At 38.5% G+C, this 18,566-nt stretch overlaps 1 protein-coding gene across 1 annotated transcript; it reads right to left on the reverse strand.

Moving 5' to 3' along the window:
• Positions 1–5,351: 5,351 nt before the first annotated feature.
• LOC121747804 (protein SEMI-ROLLED LEAF 2-like) lies at positions 5,352–11,056 on the reverse strand. Its single transcript, XM_042141925.1, has 20 exons — positions 10,617–11,056; positions 10,267–10,426; positions 10,091–10,165; positions 9,910–10,025; positions 9,708–9,822; positions 9,501–9,629; positions 9,376–9,423; positions 9,137–9,300; positions 8,894–9,090; positions 8,527–8,819; positions 8,311–8,460; positions 7,841–8,236; positions 7,607–7,756; positions 7,468–7,543; positions 7,071–7,198; positions 6,775–6,963; positions 6,547–6,684; positions 6,361–6,483; positions 6,074–6,292; positions 5,352–5,860 (listed from the first exon to the last, which is right to left on the reverse strand). The coding sequence occupies exons 2-20, from the start codon at positions 10,411–10,413 to the stop codon at positions 5,702–5,704; spliced, it is 3,012 nt and encodes a 1,003-aa protein (XP_041997859.1). The 5' UTR covers positions 10,414–10,426; positions 10,617–11,056; the 3' UTR covers positions 5,352–5,701.
• Between the last annotated feature and the right edge of the window lie 7,510 nt (positions 11,057–18,566).

Below are 18,566 nucleotides of genomic sequence, written 5' to 3' on the forward strand. Positions count from 1 at the left end.
GATTCGAGGATTACTTTGACGATGATATGTTCATTGCATTAAAGCAACGACAAGCTTTAAAGATGTTCAAAGATGTGCTACGTTATTATTGTGTTGTAGATTATAATGTGTGAAAATTGTATTTTAATGTAGACTATAATTTGTATGATGAGGGGCATAAGTTATATCCATTCCCCAAGGGTTTAATAGTCCATGGGGGTTGGGGTGTAGTACCAACCCAGTAGCACAATGTTCACTAAGGGCAAGAAGTTAGAGTCGTTCTTGTAGGATTCAATTATTTATTGTTTTGTGTAGTAGTCTCTTTGCTATTCTTACACTTATTAGGTTATATTATTTGCTACTAATGTACTGTACATTAAAACCATAAATATGTACATTACCAAAATGACTGAAACCAAATTGATGGAAAAAGTATACATTAAACTACTACTTTCGTACATTATTCACTGTAAGGCATACACATTATAAGACTATATTTGTACATTATTTCTTGTATAAAATCCAAAGCACACATTACAAAGCGAAATTTTATGCATGTGATAGTTACCCTAGCCCCATGGATTGCTAAACCCTAGGGGAATGATTCAAACTCCCTAACCTTGGTGATGGTTTCATTTTGTGAGTCGGTACTACAACCTAGCCCCATGGATTGTTAAACTCAAAGGGTATGAATTCACCAAACATTTAATCCTTGCACATGTACATCATTTACTATGATGCATGTACATTAAAGCCAATTTTCCTACATTATTTACTGTATGAAATCCTAAATACACATAAAAAATGAAATTCAATGCATGTGGTGGTACTATACCCTAGCCCTATAGATTGCTAAACCCCTAGGGGAATGATTCAAACTCCCTACCCTTGGTGATGATTTCATTTTGTGTGTGGGTACTACAACCTAGCCCCATGGATCGCTAAACCCAAATGGTGTGGATTGAACGTGTTGCAAGACGTTAAACTACTTCTTACGTACATTATTCTACCGTTTTCGTACATTATTATACCGTTTACGTACATCAGAAACAAATAATAAAAATAAAAAGTATAGGCAAGCGTTGGTAATATGTCCTACCCCGATGGATTACTAAACCCTTGGGCAAATGATTTATCTCCCTACCCTTGGTGAATGTTTCGTTAGTGAGTCGGTACTACAACCTATCCCAATGGATTGCTAAACCCAAATAGTATGGATTCAACGTGCTGCAAGACATTAAACTACTTCTTACGTACATTGTTATACCGTTTACGTACATTATTATTTTATTGATGACCAAATACTGAAAGTAACGAAGTAGATGAAAACCTAGAGCTCTTGGAATTGTTGGAAAAAATATAACTTGAATTATATTATTTAGAATCGATGATTGTTGGAAGAACAATATTATTCAATCTGATTGTTACATAATTTAAGTCCAGTACTTAGCAAACCTTAAGTTTTATACACACACAACTATTAGTAATCTACATCATGCTAGAAGGCCACTCTACATTAAATAACTAAAATTGTACATTACTTTCTGCAAAATTACAAGTGGCGGTTTCGACCGATTCTGGCTCGGGCTGCTTGTTGAGACCGATCTCTTTTTGAAACCAAGAGGGTTTCGTGGGGTGGCGATTGGTGGAGTGGAGGGCGTCGACTCTGGCGCCGACCTCGGCGGCTTTCTTCCTTATGGAGGTGGCGGAGAAGTCGTTGAGGGCGGCGTCGCCTGCGGTAATTTGGTCGGGGAAGTTGAGCTTGGCGGTGGGGCCGCGGAGGTAGAAGACGACAGTGTCGTAGGCGCGGGCGTCGGCGACGTCAGTGGAGTAGGAGCCGAGCCAGATTCGAGATCTCTTGTTACAAAGAATTCGACTTACAAAGTAGAACACCGGACGTCTATAATGGAGAGAGAGATGAGATAGAAAATCTATTTTCATTTAGAAAAAAAATTAGAATCAATCTTCATTAATCATGTGCTGGTATTAGAGGGAGAGATTTATGGAATGAAATAACCGATGCCTAATGGCTTCCCAAAATGACCTTTTTGAAATTTTAAAATATTTTAATTAAATACATGTGGCACTATTTTCAGCCATTAGATCTTCAAATTGTGGGGCTGAGATTTAGTTGGAAGAATGAACAATAATTAGAAAAATGATATGAATACATCTCTTATAAAAATACATAAATATTTAAAATATTTAGAACTATATAATTTCAAAAGAAAAGTTATCTTGATACAATGGATCGTGAGTAGAAATGTTTTGTAATATGTGGTTTGTATATTGAAAATGAAAATAAATAAATAAATTTTAATTATGGACTTTCCAAAATAAATAAATAAATAAATAAATAAATTTTAATTAATCTTTAAATCATTGATTCTTTTATTTTTCATGGTTAGGCACAGTGGAATAGTCAAAAAAAATTTTGTATTTATTTCATGATTAAATACTTTTTTCGGAGGTTAGGCACGGCAGAATAGTCAAATTCTTTTTGTGTTTATTTCATTTTTAAATACTTGAACTCCAACGAGTGAGAAATCATGAAAGTCTATAAGGGTGAATATTAGGTAATAATATCTCCTTCGTATGGTATTACTACTTTCTCTGTCCATTAAATTTTCACATTTGACATTTTTCGTTCAAAAAATATTATCTATTTTATTTTTTTATATTTTTTATTATGGATCTTACTTTCAACTAATTTATTACACTCATGTTCTGTTATAAATTTAATATATACCCCCTCCGTCCGCGAATAGGAGTCCCGTTTTTCTATTTTAGTTCGTCCGCGAATAGGAGTCTCAGTTCACTTTTACTATAAATGGTAATAGGGTCCCACCTTTCACTATCTCATTCCACTCACATTTCATTTAAAACTAATATATACAAGTGGGACCTATATTCCACTAACTTTTTTTCTTCACATTTCTTAAAACTCGTGCCGCTAAGAAATGAGACTCCTAGTGACGAACGGATGGAGTATATAAAAGTTAAATTCAGGTTTTACGAATTTTTTCAACTATTTTTTTTCACCATATTTCTCATTTCTTAAAGAGCACGTACCAAATTAAATACACACAATATTTAATGGACGGAAAGAGCGTTTATTTTCTTTACATTCCATTAGATTCCCCTCTTATTTAAATTAAAAATAAGCGACAAACAAATCTAACTCGCGTATTATTTTTGGCCCCATTCGCCACACACTGCAAGCAACTTGCACCAAATAACCAACTAGATAGATACACTCTTCTTGCCTACAAAAATTCTGTAAGAGACTAACAAATCATGATCCACTGAAATTTACTAGTATATCAACAAATTAACTTTTGAGTTTGAATCCAAATATGGTCTTACCAAAATTTGATTTGATTGATCTAAGGCTCACAATTTCAGCTTTATCCAGAGTCAGGATGAGATGAGATGAGATGAGATGAGATGAGATGAGTATATATCTCCATCAAATATATCCATACCTAATAATTCTGGCAAGAAGAATCTGCTACAAATTTGGTTATTATAAGGGGAATTAAAGCTCAACATTTGTTAATCCACACAAATGTATAAGAATGGGAATATTCAATAGCAATGTAAAAGGTTGGGATTGTTAACACAAACACACAGCAATAATCTGGTGAATGAATTGATAGTGAAGAAACAAAATTCCGACAAACACTTATTTGGTTAATGCAACATGGAATAAGGAAAGAAACAGCAAATTTGAAGAACATTATTCATCAGCGGCGGTTGCGGTTTTGACGATGAAATTCTGGCGGCTGATGGGGTTCATGACCACGGGAGGGCCAGCAGTGCGCGGCCACGCCTCCATTTTCCGGTCCGTCTCCCGCCCCCACTCTTTGTTGGTTATAGTGCTAGGAGTTGAACCTAACACAACAATTCTCTATTGTTTCTACAAATCCAAATCCAAATCCAAATCCAAATCCAAATCCAAATCCAATTTAATAATAACATTCATACCTCCAAAGATTTTGGCATCAGAAACCAAACCATCACAAATATATGCAATACCAACAGATCCAAATCCAGCACCAATGATGTATTTAGCTGACATTTTTTTCTGCACAAACGCATATATCATTCATATATATAATCTAAATCTTATAGTAATAAATCTTTCACCAAACCTACATTCCAATTCCAATTCCAATTCCAATTCCAATTCTCAACACAATGTGAATGAAAAACAATCAATGAAGAAGAAGAAAAAAGATAATCACGCAAAAGAGCGATTCAGAAATCAAATTACCGTAAAAATATTAAAATCAGAATCGTAAAGAGTGGAAAGTCGATGTGAGTATATAAAAAGGTCTTACTTTATGAATCAGTCGATGGCGAATGCGAAAATGATGGAGGATTCGTGTTTCAGAATATAAATGGTAGCAATAAAATCGTTAAGTCTAAACCACCCCCTCTAATTTCTCTTTGTGTTTGCTCTTTATTTTTTCTTTCCTATATTTATTTGTATTCTAATCTTCTTTAGGATATACATTGGGCTAAAAACAATAAAATACATTAATTATAGATAGTTTCATTTATTTCTTACCGTTCATTAAAATTAGTCACATTCATGGACGACACAAGTTTTAAGGAAAAATTAGTAAAATAAGAGAGTGAAGAAAAAATACATACTTTATGAGAGAGAAAAAATAAATAAGAGAGAAGGAGAAAAAAATGATAAAGTATGAGGGATGTTTCCAATTTTGATTAATCCCTCTCCCTTGATTAGTTTCAGTCCTCGAGTTTCTTAACTATGAGTGTTTCTTACTTCGAATTAAAAAGATAATTGAAAGGTAAGAAAATAATACTCTATTTAAAAGTCACGAGCTAAATCATATAGATAAAAACAGCCAAAAATAAGAATTAAATTGCTATAATTTGAAAATTCATCGTCTGGAAAAAATAGAGTTAAAAACGATTAGTAGTACATGTGAGTAATCTGCTAAAGTGTAAAATTGGTTTCGTACACTTGCTCAATTTTTTTTTGATCTTACACGTTAAGTGTGTTAGCTTTTGTTCCTAACAATATGTTTTGAACCATATCTAACTGTTCTATAAAAAATTAATGATCAAGTCGTTAGTCCAAAACTAGTGTAGTACGTTTGCAACACAAAATATTCGGTCCTATATACATTAAGTTATTAACAATGTATTTTGATTCATATTTTGAACTCATTACTCACGTCAAAATGTGGTTGACCTTTGATGAGATGTTGAATATGGATCAAAATATATTGTGTATGACCAAAAAATTATAAAGATCAATTTTAGAGTTTAGTATAATTATCACATAAAATACACTATTTTACTAAACTTAAACTTAGAGCATTTAAATGGGACCAAAATTCAAACACCGAGATAATTTTCCATTACCACAAACACTCTTTTAAAGAAGAGACACAAAAAGAGGAACTCAAACATACATGTTCCTTCGAACATCGATCTTCTTCTATGGTAGCTCTACAACAAAATAACTCACTCCTCCGCTAGGAGAACATCATGATTATCCTCTACTACACCATCTTTGTTTCACAAAATTATTTAATTTTTTAATGAACAAGAACTAAAAGTGGAGAAAAAAAAATCAAAGAATTTGTGTTAATTTGAAGCATAGCTGCTGTTTCTACTACTAGCACCCTCAACACGTCGAAGTCGTGCCTGTCGTAGACGATCATACTGACAAGACGAGGACCGATCAGCATCCAGCCGCCTTCAAGAAGTTGTCGAATGGGCTTGCTGATGGCAGCCTGAACTCGTTCTGAGCTTCGGTTGTGCACGGCCCTGGACCACCCCTAGTGCTTTGCACAACTTGAAGCCTGCGACGATCATCTTCGTCCAAGAACGGGTTTCCAGCCTGCAAGGAAACTCGTCTTGTGTAAGACAGTTTGATCTCATAAAAAACATCATCAAGGATAAGATAAGTACTCCCTCTGTCCTATTAAATATGAAACATTTTGTTTTTGGCACGAGATTTTATGTAGCGATATTTCTGTTTTAAGAAACGTTTCATTTTTAATGGGATAACTAAAAAGAAAAGTGTTTCATTTTAATGAGACAAGGGGAGTACCTTGTTTTGATTGCAAACTTGTGGCGGCGCCGCCTTGCTCTCTCCTAGTGCGGCTATCGCCATCAAAGGCCCCGGTTTGTGATGCGCGCTGATTAGATTAGACATCTTCTGTTGCTTTCCCATCAGAAGCGTCTCGCAGTGGTTGGCCATTTCCTTGTACGAGGCGTCTTGGGCTGTGCAGACTGACATTCTGCCTACGTTTGTCGAAGTTTCCAAAACCTGACTATCACGATAAACTAAGCTAACGAATCGTAAAATCGAGACGTTTCTGTTTCCGTGATACTTACAGATAGCAGAAGTTGATCAACGCTAATGAGATTAGGATTCTGAACGGCCAACTGCATGTTCTGTTTTTCGGTTCCAACTGACTCCGGGAAAGCATCGTCATCCGTGACAAACATTGAGTCAACCTGCAAAATGGTGAAGATATAACGATAAACGTAATATTGTAGCGTCGGCTAAGCTGAAGGTACCTTGTCAAAGGATTTATCGCCACTCAAGCTCGCCTTATTCATGTGCCTTCCTTCCATGTAATCACCGAGCCACGGGCCTTCAAGTGAGTCGGGCACGAAATCTTTGAGAAGTTGTTCCCTGGTGGAGGAAACCTCTGACTGCACAGAAGTGAGTTGAGATGGTAATTATGAGTAACGGTATCAATAACGATCACACAACACGTTAACACGGAAAAAATATAGACTTACTTCTGGTAGGTTATCCAAGCTCTTGACAATTAGGGCAGTGAGAGACGCGGTTGTCTGCTCGTCGTATATTTTTGTTTCGGAAAGACATTTCAGAGCTGACACATCGTCGTCTTGGGAACCATACACAACTTTTCTGGTTTCATTAGTCTGCAGCTTTGAGTCGTCTACCAAAGACAAGAATGGATCGATCTGGAACGTACGAGAATGATGAAAACGCGTAGAGTCAGCATCTACTATGACTAAATCATAATAACACAGCTTCTCATGAACCAAATAATGAGGGATGAGAAACATACCACTTTACTTGTGAGCATAGATTTGACGCGATCAGCTACAGGAATAATGTTGTAAGCCTTTGATGCAAAGAATATCATCGAAGTTGCCAGCACGAAGAGAGACCTGCAACGTGATGGTGGGAGTACTCCTGAATACAGTGTTGCAGATGTTATACGAGAAGTTTTTATTAAGATCGATATAACTTGCGATACCAAATGTGCTAACAAGTCTAGAATGAATTCTCTTGTGCACCAAAACAAGTATAAGGCTGGCAAATATCCTGATTCAAGCTCACATCCAATGACAAATTTCTAATTTTGTTGTACAGTTATACTCCTCTTTTATTGTTCGGATCCAAATCATGATCTATCGAATTGCCTTACACATTCTGAGACTAATTTGATATGATGAAGTTACCTTCTGCTGCAAGAGAAACATCCCTTAACGAAAACGCCATCTGGAAACTTCGAACAAGTGTGTCTAGATAGGAGGTCTGACCCAAACGAAGCATCGTTAGACAGAGACAAGCATAGTAAATTATTGAACCCAAAATTACCTTGGCTCGAGAAAACAGCAGCATCAAGCTGTAAGTGTGAGCTAAAGCAACATAATCCTCAGGCAAGTTTTCAGGAGCAACAGATTGTACCCAAATAGATGTAAGTAGCAGGTTTATTTGGTGGCTGCTGAGTCTAAGTGGAACGGCATCCTGAAATTGAATTCGGCACATTAATGAGACGGTCTAGTACGTTTGTCGAGTTATGCAAGAGATAGAAACAGCTTAGATGCGAACCATTTGTTTGCTAGATTTGGTTGTGGCATCAGCGTTTGGGGCCGTTGGTTTGAAGCTCTGTACTCGGCTGTAACCCGACTTGATTCTGTTTAATACTCCACTGGTGTTGTTTCCCTGCCCGACATCACCCGAAGGCTTCTCTTGGTTCAGCTCAACTCTCTGGTGTTTCATCTTATCGAACAGTGCACCCGATGAAGAAAACACTGAAACAGTTCTCGAGAGCGTTCTTGGATAGAGGACATTCTTCTTCGAGTCAGACACAACATGATCAGATTGTGGGGCGATTGAAGACGGCACAAGCACAACTGAGAAGATCTGGTGAGCTCCGATGCTCGTGTCGTGATCCGGATGGAGCATGGCCGGAAGTAGTTGGTGAAACAACGCATCCGGGAACGCCTAATGACAGAAAATAAAACCCTTCACTTAGAAAATTACTCAGCAGAGATCATTCATCGTATACGAAGTCTTGCCTTGTTTTGATACGATAAATTAGGCAAAGAAGCGATAATTTGAGCCATGCGATAGACAGCCGAAATAGTTGTTCTTGCGATAACGTTGATGCCGGGTATATTCTCCAACATACTAGCCATAACATCAAGGATGAGACCTGCATCTCCCACCTGCTCATAGAATATGAAGTTAAACCGAAACTATAATAAGAACGACTGGAAAAGAGTCGGGGTCACCTTTGATGATAACTCGATGAAACATTCATCCACTGCTTCATGGAATTTCTTGTTCCAGTTAACCAAATCTTCGCCAAGATTTGCATCGTCGAGCCTATTATGTATGCTCTTACGCAAATGCCTCATGATATCGCTCACGGCGCTGACTATAGCAACTGATGACTGGACCTTTGACATATGAGCAAGGACAGTGACGACCTGCACAATGTCAAGCTGTATCTCTGGTTGCTTAAGGACATTTTTGTGATCAAGATGCTTGACTAGTATAGACAGCAAAAAGTGTGAGTTTTGCCCTGCACAATCAATGGTAGTCTGAATCAACGAGCATGAAATTATTTATCGAAAAAAACCGAGGATGGTATCAGACCAGAATCTTCCATCAACAACTGCACATCTTTGAGTACAGGTAAAGCGATCCCATCTTTGATAGGCCACATATTTCCATTATCAAAGTAACGGAACAAGGATTCCATAACCCGGCGCATGGTTGTCGCCTCTTTCCCAAGCGTCGCCATGTTGTGCAGGCAAACCCGAGACCAAAAGCACGGGTTCTTGGAGTCCTCCCTGAAGCAAACAACACATATTATAAAGTTGGATGCTAAGAAATTACTCTGCCACATTGAGATTTCCCTTATCATTCACAACCATTTTCCAAGAGGGAATCTTCGATACAATATTCCCCTCAGTTTTACTAACTTCTTCCACCCAACTTGTTTGGTTGGAATTCGAGTCCTTGCTTTCGCCTCTGTAATTTTCTAAGACTACCAAAACAATCTAAGCAATTGAAAATGATGAAGTTAAGTCAAATGAGACATAAAGATGACATAAAGAGAAAACACTCATTCTTACCTTATTGAATTCAGCTGAAATATGCGAGTTTTCGCCCATGAACCAAACCTGTACAAAACATGAACGTAAAGATAAAATAGTAAACTATTTATTGGCAGAACTTTGAGTTCAAAGGAGAATGATACCATAGCAGATAGAGTTTGCAGGCAAGCTGCCCTTAAATGTAGCACCTTGTCGTCTTCTCCAACATCTTGGGCAAGCTCGCATAGCCGTGGAATAAATCCATCTAAGGTAAACATGTACGTTCCATCATTCTGTGGTGTAGCGAAAACGAGCTGAATCAGTAACCTAAACTAGAAAAGGGCATTTGAATAAAAACCACGTGACCTGACCTGATTATTAACGAAAACAAAGAGCGATTGGCATCCAATAAGTATAACGTCTTCGCTGTTTGGTTGATCCAGCAAGGTTTGAACAATAGTCATTAAACTATTCGCGAACAAAGGCCTGGAATACCACAAGTTGTAAAGGCAATAAATATATTCTTCCTCTCATATCTACATAAATCCAATAAGCACAAGTTCACTGACATACATTTGCTCACGGCACGATGATATCAATTTCCTGTAAATACACATAACGATTTTCACAGCATGAAAGTTCTCGTTCCTCAATTCCCTGTAGCATTTTTGCTCTAGGGAGCTTGCAATCTGTAAATAGATAAAATGCAGGTTTAAAAAGTGAAAACCATTTGGTAGACTTGAGACAAGTATACCTTTGGTATTCGAAAAGGGTTTCGAACAGCGTATTCACATAGCTTCCCAATCTTCCTATCATTAGGCTCTTCATCCTGCAAACAAAACCTTCTTGAGTTGAGCAAGTATATATGCATAAGGCCATCAATAAACAATCCTTTCAAGAATGGCTTAACTAAACACAAAAAAATGTAACCTGTGACTTGGGAAAAATGTCTGAAATGAGCTTCTTGTATCTCTTGACAGGCTGTCTAGACCTTGGACGCATAGAAGGGCAAAAGAAACAGAGGTTGCCACAAGCTGGCAAGACATGCCTCGAGACTACACCCGAAACAACGCCCATATTTACTAATTACCTAAAAAAATCTAATCTTTTTAATCTCTACACTTGGAAATTTGAAAATGCTTTCTTTCCCTTCTGTAATCGGTTAGGAGAAGAAGGGAAAGGAAAGCAGGTAAGATCAAGATCAACCACCCACTTCTCTACCACCCTACACAAAATTCCTGTAATTAAAGAAATTAAGATTATGTGAAAATTAATTATACCTTCAGACCAATGCCTGTAGAGAGCAGGCCAGAAGTCTGGTAACTCATCAAAATTTTGTGATTTCTAACAATGCAGCGCTTCAATAGCATCTCATCAAACTCGTCTCCCTCTCTCTCTCTATACAAAATGAACCCCATCTATGATAATTTTTCGAGTATCATAAACCATACCGCAAATAATTTTATTAAATACTAATTAATTGAAAAATCAGTTGAGCTGACAATAATAAAGATGATTGAGGTGCGAGTGTCATATTTCAACACTCGAAATCGCGACATGTTACGAACATATGATATGTTCAAGTTGTTAAAATAGTTGACACATATCTAAATGGGATAGTGATAACTGATAATCGGTAAATTGTATCATTACTACAAACCTTCCAATTATGATTTGGACAACTAGATTTCAAGATTTGACGTCAACACAACATCAGTCGGTTGATAATGTTTGATAATGTTGACGTTATTTGTTATTTGTTGACATAAAATCTTAGAGTTTGCGTTTGGTTACATCCTGATCTAAGTGATAACAAATGGAGTACCGATTAGAGGCCCAATTATTTACTTCCTCCGTCACCTAAAAATAGTAACTCATTCTTTTTTGGTTCGTTACCTAAAAATAAAAACTTTCTATTGAAGGAAATTTCTTTTTCTCTAATGAGGGGAGACTCATTTTCCTCTAACACACTTTTCTTTCTACATCTCTATTCTTTTTAATTCTACATTAAAACCCGGATGTTTCAAAAAATTGGTTTTTTAGGGGACGAATGGAGTATTAAACATGAATGGTTGTTACTTGTTACTTGAATCATAATTTTACTTCTTCTACATTTTGATTATTGGTGGCTTCATTTGATTCTAATATGCTTAGCTGGTTAAAAGTTTGGGAAACATTTTAGACAGTGATATACTAGTAATTCTAAGTTTCTATCTCTAAAGTTTGGTGATTGTATCACCCAATAATAGTATTTCAATTACAGAATAGAGACTTTTAAAATAAACTTCTCAGTCTAGTAGAATTACATAAAGAATGATGTTGTAAATAAACAAATAAATTCCTTCTGTGAGTGCTCCCTGATTTAGTTCCAACACTGTTGTTCTGATTGATACCTTACTTTCTGCATTTCTTTTTAACAAAAATTTCAGATATATTTATAGTAATACTATGTAGTACTATTTATTTATTATATTAGTATTCGGCCATGTTAGTGTTTACCTTGAAAATTGTAAGTAGCCCTCAATAGGATAACTTCAAACAACAAAAATATAAATTTTATAAGGTCATAATTGTACAACTATTTGTTGCAGTATTTATGATAACAAAACAAAATAAAACAACATTAAAATAGGAAAGAAAAAAAAACACTCGACATGATCGTAGGGATGTCAGTCGGACGACTAAGCCCAACGGGTTTCGATCAGTCCTACTTGAATTGTGGGCTAATCGGACTATAATTTTATCGAGTTTAAAATTTTCAATAACTCAAAATGTTCGGGTTACGAGGTAGTCCAACGGACTAATCGGGATAATATTCCCTTTAACGTTTCTTAAATCCGTGTCACCCAGAAATGAAACCTCTAATAACAGACGGATATGTTCTAAAAAATAATACTACTACTCCTTTCTTGCACATAAAACATTTTGAAGGCATAAAACCAAAATAATCTCCATCAATGGATTATAACATATGCTTAAAATAAACATTAAACCTAAACTCCAAAGAATCAGATATTCATAATTTAACAACACAAACTGAATCAAGCCTATAGATGTAGAAACTAAATCGTAATGAGATAGATCGGTTGGAAGCAATGATCAGCGATCGGAATCTGTTCCATTCTCAAATTAAGCCGTGGAGTTATCCAATCACCGTCTCTTACCCTTTCACGACATCAAAGGAGAATAACAAGCCTCACAAATAAGACTTCCTTTCTTTCTTTCATCCATGGAAGAAAGGGGCATAGTACTAAATTAAGAGTCAGGTGCTAACTATTTACCTCTATTTGTCAAGCTTGAAATTCTCCCCTGATTCGACCTGAAAAAGTAATAGGTGAAGATGATTTATAACTATTCCGCAGCTAAATAGGAGAATGGATCAGATCAGATCAGATCAGATCGTCTTCAAGACTATTGCAATATTTTGTTGAAATTGAAATTGAGGTGAAAATTGGGCCTCTAATCAGATCAGATCGTCATCAAAAGAGGTGGTTTGATCTATTTTTCTGTCTTTAGGGCACTACCAATAGCTGTTGGCTAAAGAAATGTGTATTGATTGAGCTGTTTATTCATTGTTTTTACCTACATAAATTTAAAAATAATATTTCCAAAAACATCTTTTAATGTGTAATTAAAAAAAACCGAAAACATAGTTATTTCCTCTATTTCCCAAAATTTGTCTTAGTTTTCAACTTTGGGATATCTCCCAAATTTTTGTCCATTTTACTTTAAAATTTTTTTAATAAAAATGAATAGTGTAGAGAAGGTGTTGACATATTTTGGGTACGGAGATCAGATTGTCCTCACAATCTACTGACTAAATTTTTCTTTCTACTTACTCACGTTCAACTAAAAAGAAAAGGTAAACATCTTGAATGAGACGGATGAGTAGTTAAAGTTGAGAGAGAGTGATGTAAGAGAAAATAGTGTACAGAATATTCTTATCTACATTAATCTCTCTCTCACATCAGTCGGAGCATTTCGAAAAATGTCACACCGATTAGCTAACTAGTATTCACTCCGTCCCAATTAAGTTGAGTCAAACTTTTGGGCACGGAGATTAAGAGATTGTGTTGAAAAATAAGAGAGATGAATAAAGTATTAAAGATAAAGAAAGAGCAAAGTAGATGATGAAATAAAGTAAGAATGATTGTATATTTTACTTTTTCGTCAAAAAATGAAATAACTCAACTTAATTGGTACATAAAAAAAATACGACTCAACTTAATTAGAACGGATGAAATATTATTTAGTGTCGATTTAGGTCTACATTGTTGGGATCCTACTTACTGGAATTACAAGAGATAAACAATACCGGGCGTAATACAACCCAAGAAGGAAGAACTGAAAACTGAAAATTACACGAAAGCCGAAACTGTCAAAGGAAATTAAACTTAGCCGAGTTGAGGAGGCCTCTTTCCGCAAGACGAGATACGCCCCGATAGTGCTCTCGGTTTGACGTGTCGTCCCCAAAGATAAAACGGCTACGTCTCTGGTGAAGCAGCACCGCAATCAACAAAGCTCCGGCGAACTGGAAGAGGAGAAGGCAGAGCTTCGGGAAAAAAGACAACGCAGAGAGAGTATGATGCTTGTGGGTATGTTCGTATGTTGTTCTATATCCTAATGCAAGGAATGACTAGCCTATTTATAGGCTTGGTCCACTGCGGGGGTCAACTCAGCCTTGATGGTTGTCATCATGGCTCATCATGGCGGGCTTGTAACTGCCGGCCGTTACGAGTTTGAAAGCTGGAGTGGTCGACGTTGAATCTAGACGTTGTACACGCCCTAGTTCAACCGTCACATGGGGACTTCGTGACTTGATCAAGACACTGGTCAAGCCATCGCTCAAGGCACATCAAGCCTAGTTGATCATGCTGCTGATCAAGGCGCAGCATGTCGAGTTGATCAGGTTGCTGCCCAAAACTAAGGTGGTCAAAAACATTAAGTCCGGATCCAGGGACAAGCCCAAGAACCAAGCCCAAAGTCCAAGGGCACGGGTCGGCTCGACGCGCGTGTGGGTTCTTTCACCCATCTTAGTCCACGATAATTACTAAGTGTAATAAGTCATTTAATAAATACACATTTAAATATGTGTCGCATCTCCTATGTGGGATAAGTAACACTAGTTAATTACTCCCTACACTTTCAACTCATAGCTTTATCAAAAGCTACAATGTGACCAACTTTTATCCACTATTTCTCACTCACCGGGAATCGGATTTGAGAAAGTTAATATACTACGGTCATCTACGCGGAACGTAGATCTACGCTATATCATTTAATTTCCAAAAATTAAATGTCTCGTCACATTTATTATTAGTCAAACTTCGTTGATCGGACATCTTAAATTCAAGATTCCAACATACATGGCAATTGTATATGATGTGTACAAAGTCATATAAAATTTAAAACTTTCTTTTCCCCAAATGCATTAATCATTTTCGAGACAAAAGACAACTTAAGGCTGAAGTGAATCCACGGATGCTGGCAAAGAAGAGCTGCAACAACGCCGGTCAAGCCAACACGGGCAAACAACACTGGTTGCCCAATACTCCCTCCGTCCGCAAATAGGAGTTCTGTTTTGCCATTTTAGTCCTTCTGCGAACAGGAGTCTCGGTTCATAATTATCATAAATGGTAAAGAAGTCTAACATTCCACCAACTCATTCTACTTACATATCATTTAAAACTAATAAATACAAGTGAGATCCATATTCCACTAACTTTCTTCCATCCACTTTTCTTAATATTTCTTAAAATTCGTGTCGGAATGAAATGTGACTCCTATTCGCGGACGGAGGGAGTACATTTTTGTGAGAGGTCAAAGTGTGTTTATGTTCAAAATAATCTCATTAACATTGATCTTCGAGGATGTCAAAACTACATGATGATGAGATTGAGAAAGATGAGCGCTGCTGGAAGCAAGATGATCTCAAAGAGACGGGCAAACTATATGAATTCACTTCTCAGTAATTAGTGATTCAAGTTTTTTTTTGCATGTAGACATGGAATCATTTAAACAAGTTGTTACGGACTCAACTCCCACATCAGTTGTGAGAACAATTGCTGTGGGGATATGACTAAATAAGCTCTCTCTCCTAACAGACTAGTCTTTTGGGCTGAGTTTACATGTTTAATCTGTATGACAAGTGCAATAATGTTTTGTTTAATAATTTTGTCCTCTTAAAAATAAGAATTTTTTAAAGAGAATGAGTTTTAATGCACAACTAAAAAAGTAAGAGAAAAATAGAAAGAAATTAAGGTAATGTCAATTACTCTTGTGAGCCATTTCAAGTTGAGCAATGATCAAAAGCTGAAAACTGACCATGAGGTTAAGGAGAAGAGTGCAGTCTCTTATGCAAGCATCATTGGGAGTATAATATTACCATGGTGTGTACCAGGCCAGATGTGTCTCAAGCCATCGGTTTGGTCAGGCGATACATGGCTAATCATGGCCGAGAGCATTGGAGTGCTCTTAAATGGATCATGAGATACTTGAAGGGATCGGCTGGTTATGGTCTTAGATTCAAGAGCAAGGATCGTCATGGAGAAGATGTCTTGCAAGTATATTGTGATTCGGCCTATGCCTCGAACAGAGACAATAATTAAGAAGTCTCAAAGTAGATACATCTTCAATCTTTAACCATTGAAGCCGAATATATAGCACCCACACAGGCAGCTAAGGAAGGGCTATGGTTTAAGGGGTAAGGGAAGACTTCGGTGTAAGGCAGGAAGTTGTTGAGAACAAATGTGATAGTAAGAGCGTTATATGTTTGTCGAAATATCAAGTATTTCACGAGAGAAGTAAGCAGTGGCGAAGCCACGTTGGGGCCGGGGGGCCCCTGGTCCCCAAATCAATTTTGGTTTAACCTATATATTGTATGTGTAAATATATTATTAAATGTGAACTTGTTAGCCCAGTTGGTCAGGTACTGTGTCTTTTGTCTAAGTGGCCCGAGTTTGATTCCCCTTGGTGACGGTTTTTTTTTCCTCAAACACCATCACGGCGGGGGGTTAAGGCTGACCCCCAACCTGTCTATATAAAAAATCATCAAAAGATCATACATCAAGCCCAAAAGTGACTCGGTCCGCACGAGAGATACAAATCACAAGAGCTAACAAAGCTACTATGGTATCCTCACAGACCGGGTACTAACCATCTAACTAACGAGAAAACAAACAGACCAAAGCTACACATCAAAATAATAACAAGGATGATGGCCAAATGTTGGCCAAATCCAAAGGAAAACAAAATACCATAAATCAAAACCACGAACCATGTGAAGTAGTCATCCATCTCGATATCTGAATCTGAAGTTCAGATAGCCCAACTGGTCCATCCTGACAAGCGACTTCAAATACCGAGGCGCTGAATCCGCATCAAAGAAGGTGATGGCAGGGGTTTGGACCCCCCTACCTGCCAGAAAATCTGCTGGCCGGTTTCCCTCTCGATAGATGTGAGAGAACATGACCTGCAGCTGTGAGATCAAAGTGCGAATGCGAGCCATGTGATGTCTCACATCCGCTGCTCCTCCGCGTCCTGAAGTAAACACTACGACCACTGCTGCTGCATCCATCTCGACCCAAACCTGCTAGGAGAACTGCATAGCCAGTGTCAACCCGTGAATAAGAGCTTAAAGCTCCGCCTCGAAGGCCGACCCAGCTACGAGAGGCGTACAAAAGGCCCCCAAGAGAGAACCATCTGAGCCACGAACCACTCCCCCACCGCCTGCCTGTCCCGTCGAGCTAGTAAAGGCCCCGTCGGTGTTCAACTTCACCCAAGGATCGTCGGGTGGATGCCAAAGCACTTGCAGGGACCTCAGAACTCGCCGGTGAGGAGGAATCAAAGGCATGAAGTCAACAGCCGGAGAGCAACCGTGCCAATGAATGGGGACTAGCACGCCCGCCGCTACCAAGATCCGCAGATGCCGAACAACCTGCCAAATAACATGTGAAGACCGAAAAGAAATGCCGCGGTGCTTGCAGCTATTCCTCTCCGTCCAGATAAACCAGTATACCAAACAGGGAATAATGAAGCTGATATGCAAGGCGGTGGCCCTGTGAGAGGACCTCCACCAAAAACCTAATCTAAGTGCAATATCAGTGCAGGTGTGAATGTGTGTGCTAAGGTAAGGGAACCAGCCATCGAAGTAATCCCAAGCCGATCTCGCCAGAGGACTGGACACAAACAAATGCTGAAACGACTCGACTGAAAAAGAAGAGACACAACACAGACACTTGGATGCAAGAGAGATACCACGGGCCTGAACATAACACTCAACAGGGAGCCTCTGGAGGAGGAGGCGCCAGATGAAGACAGAGATGGTAGGGGTCAGCCCAGCATTCCAAACCATGCGAAGTCCGAAATATCTAGGGGACCGTGTCCGGATAAGCTCCCAAGCTGAGGCCGTCGAGAACTCACCATCGCCAGTGAGGCTCCATCGCATCACATCCCGCCTGCCCACCTCAATCAGAACAACCCTGATAATATCCAATACATACAAAGGCACACCATACAAAGCCAAAAAATCATGCAATTTTTCAATATGCCAAGTATGATCATGCCAAAATCTAGAGACCTCAGCGGCAGGAAGATCAGTCCCGGGCGGACAATAGGTCCTAAGGGGGCGATCCCCGACCCACACGTCGTCCCAGAAACTAATCCGCCCTTCGCCTAGGGACCACCTAATGAAACCATGAACCTGACCCCTAATGTCCGTGAGACGATGCCAGATAGGACTATCATGCACAGAGTAAGGAGAAATGAAAGCACGACCAGCATGGAAACAATACTTGCGCATGGTGAACTGCGCCCATAAAGAATCCTGCGCAAGAAATCTCCACCAGAGCTTGATGCTGAAGGCTTTGACGACCCCGCGGAAACGACGGATGCCGAGGCCTCCCTCATCCAACGGCAAGCAAATCTTCTTCTTCCAGCTAACCCAGTGAATCTTTCTCTGCTCCCCAACCGTGCCCCAAAAGAACCGGGCCAAGATCTACTCCAACTCCCTCATCCAATACTCATACGGCTTCAGGACCTGGAAGATGTGAAGAGGGATGGTGACAAGGGTGCTCTTGATCAGAGCGAGGCGCCCTCCAAGAGAAAGTTGTCTGTGAGACCAGCTGTGAATCCGGTCCACCATCTTCTGTCGGATATCTAAAAGGTAGCCGGCCTTCAGCCCCCCCTTATAGATATGGACACCGAGGTAAGTGAAAGGGAGGAATCCCTGC

Source organism: Salvia splendens, chromosome 9, assembly GCF_004379255.2.
Source record: "Salvia splendens isolate huo1 chromosome 9, SspV2, whole genome shotgun sequence".
NCBI classification, from domain to species: Eukaryota; Viridiplantae; Streptophyta; class Magnoliopsida; order Lamiales; family Lamiaceae; genus Salvia; species Salvia splendens.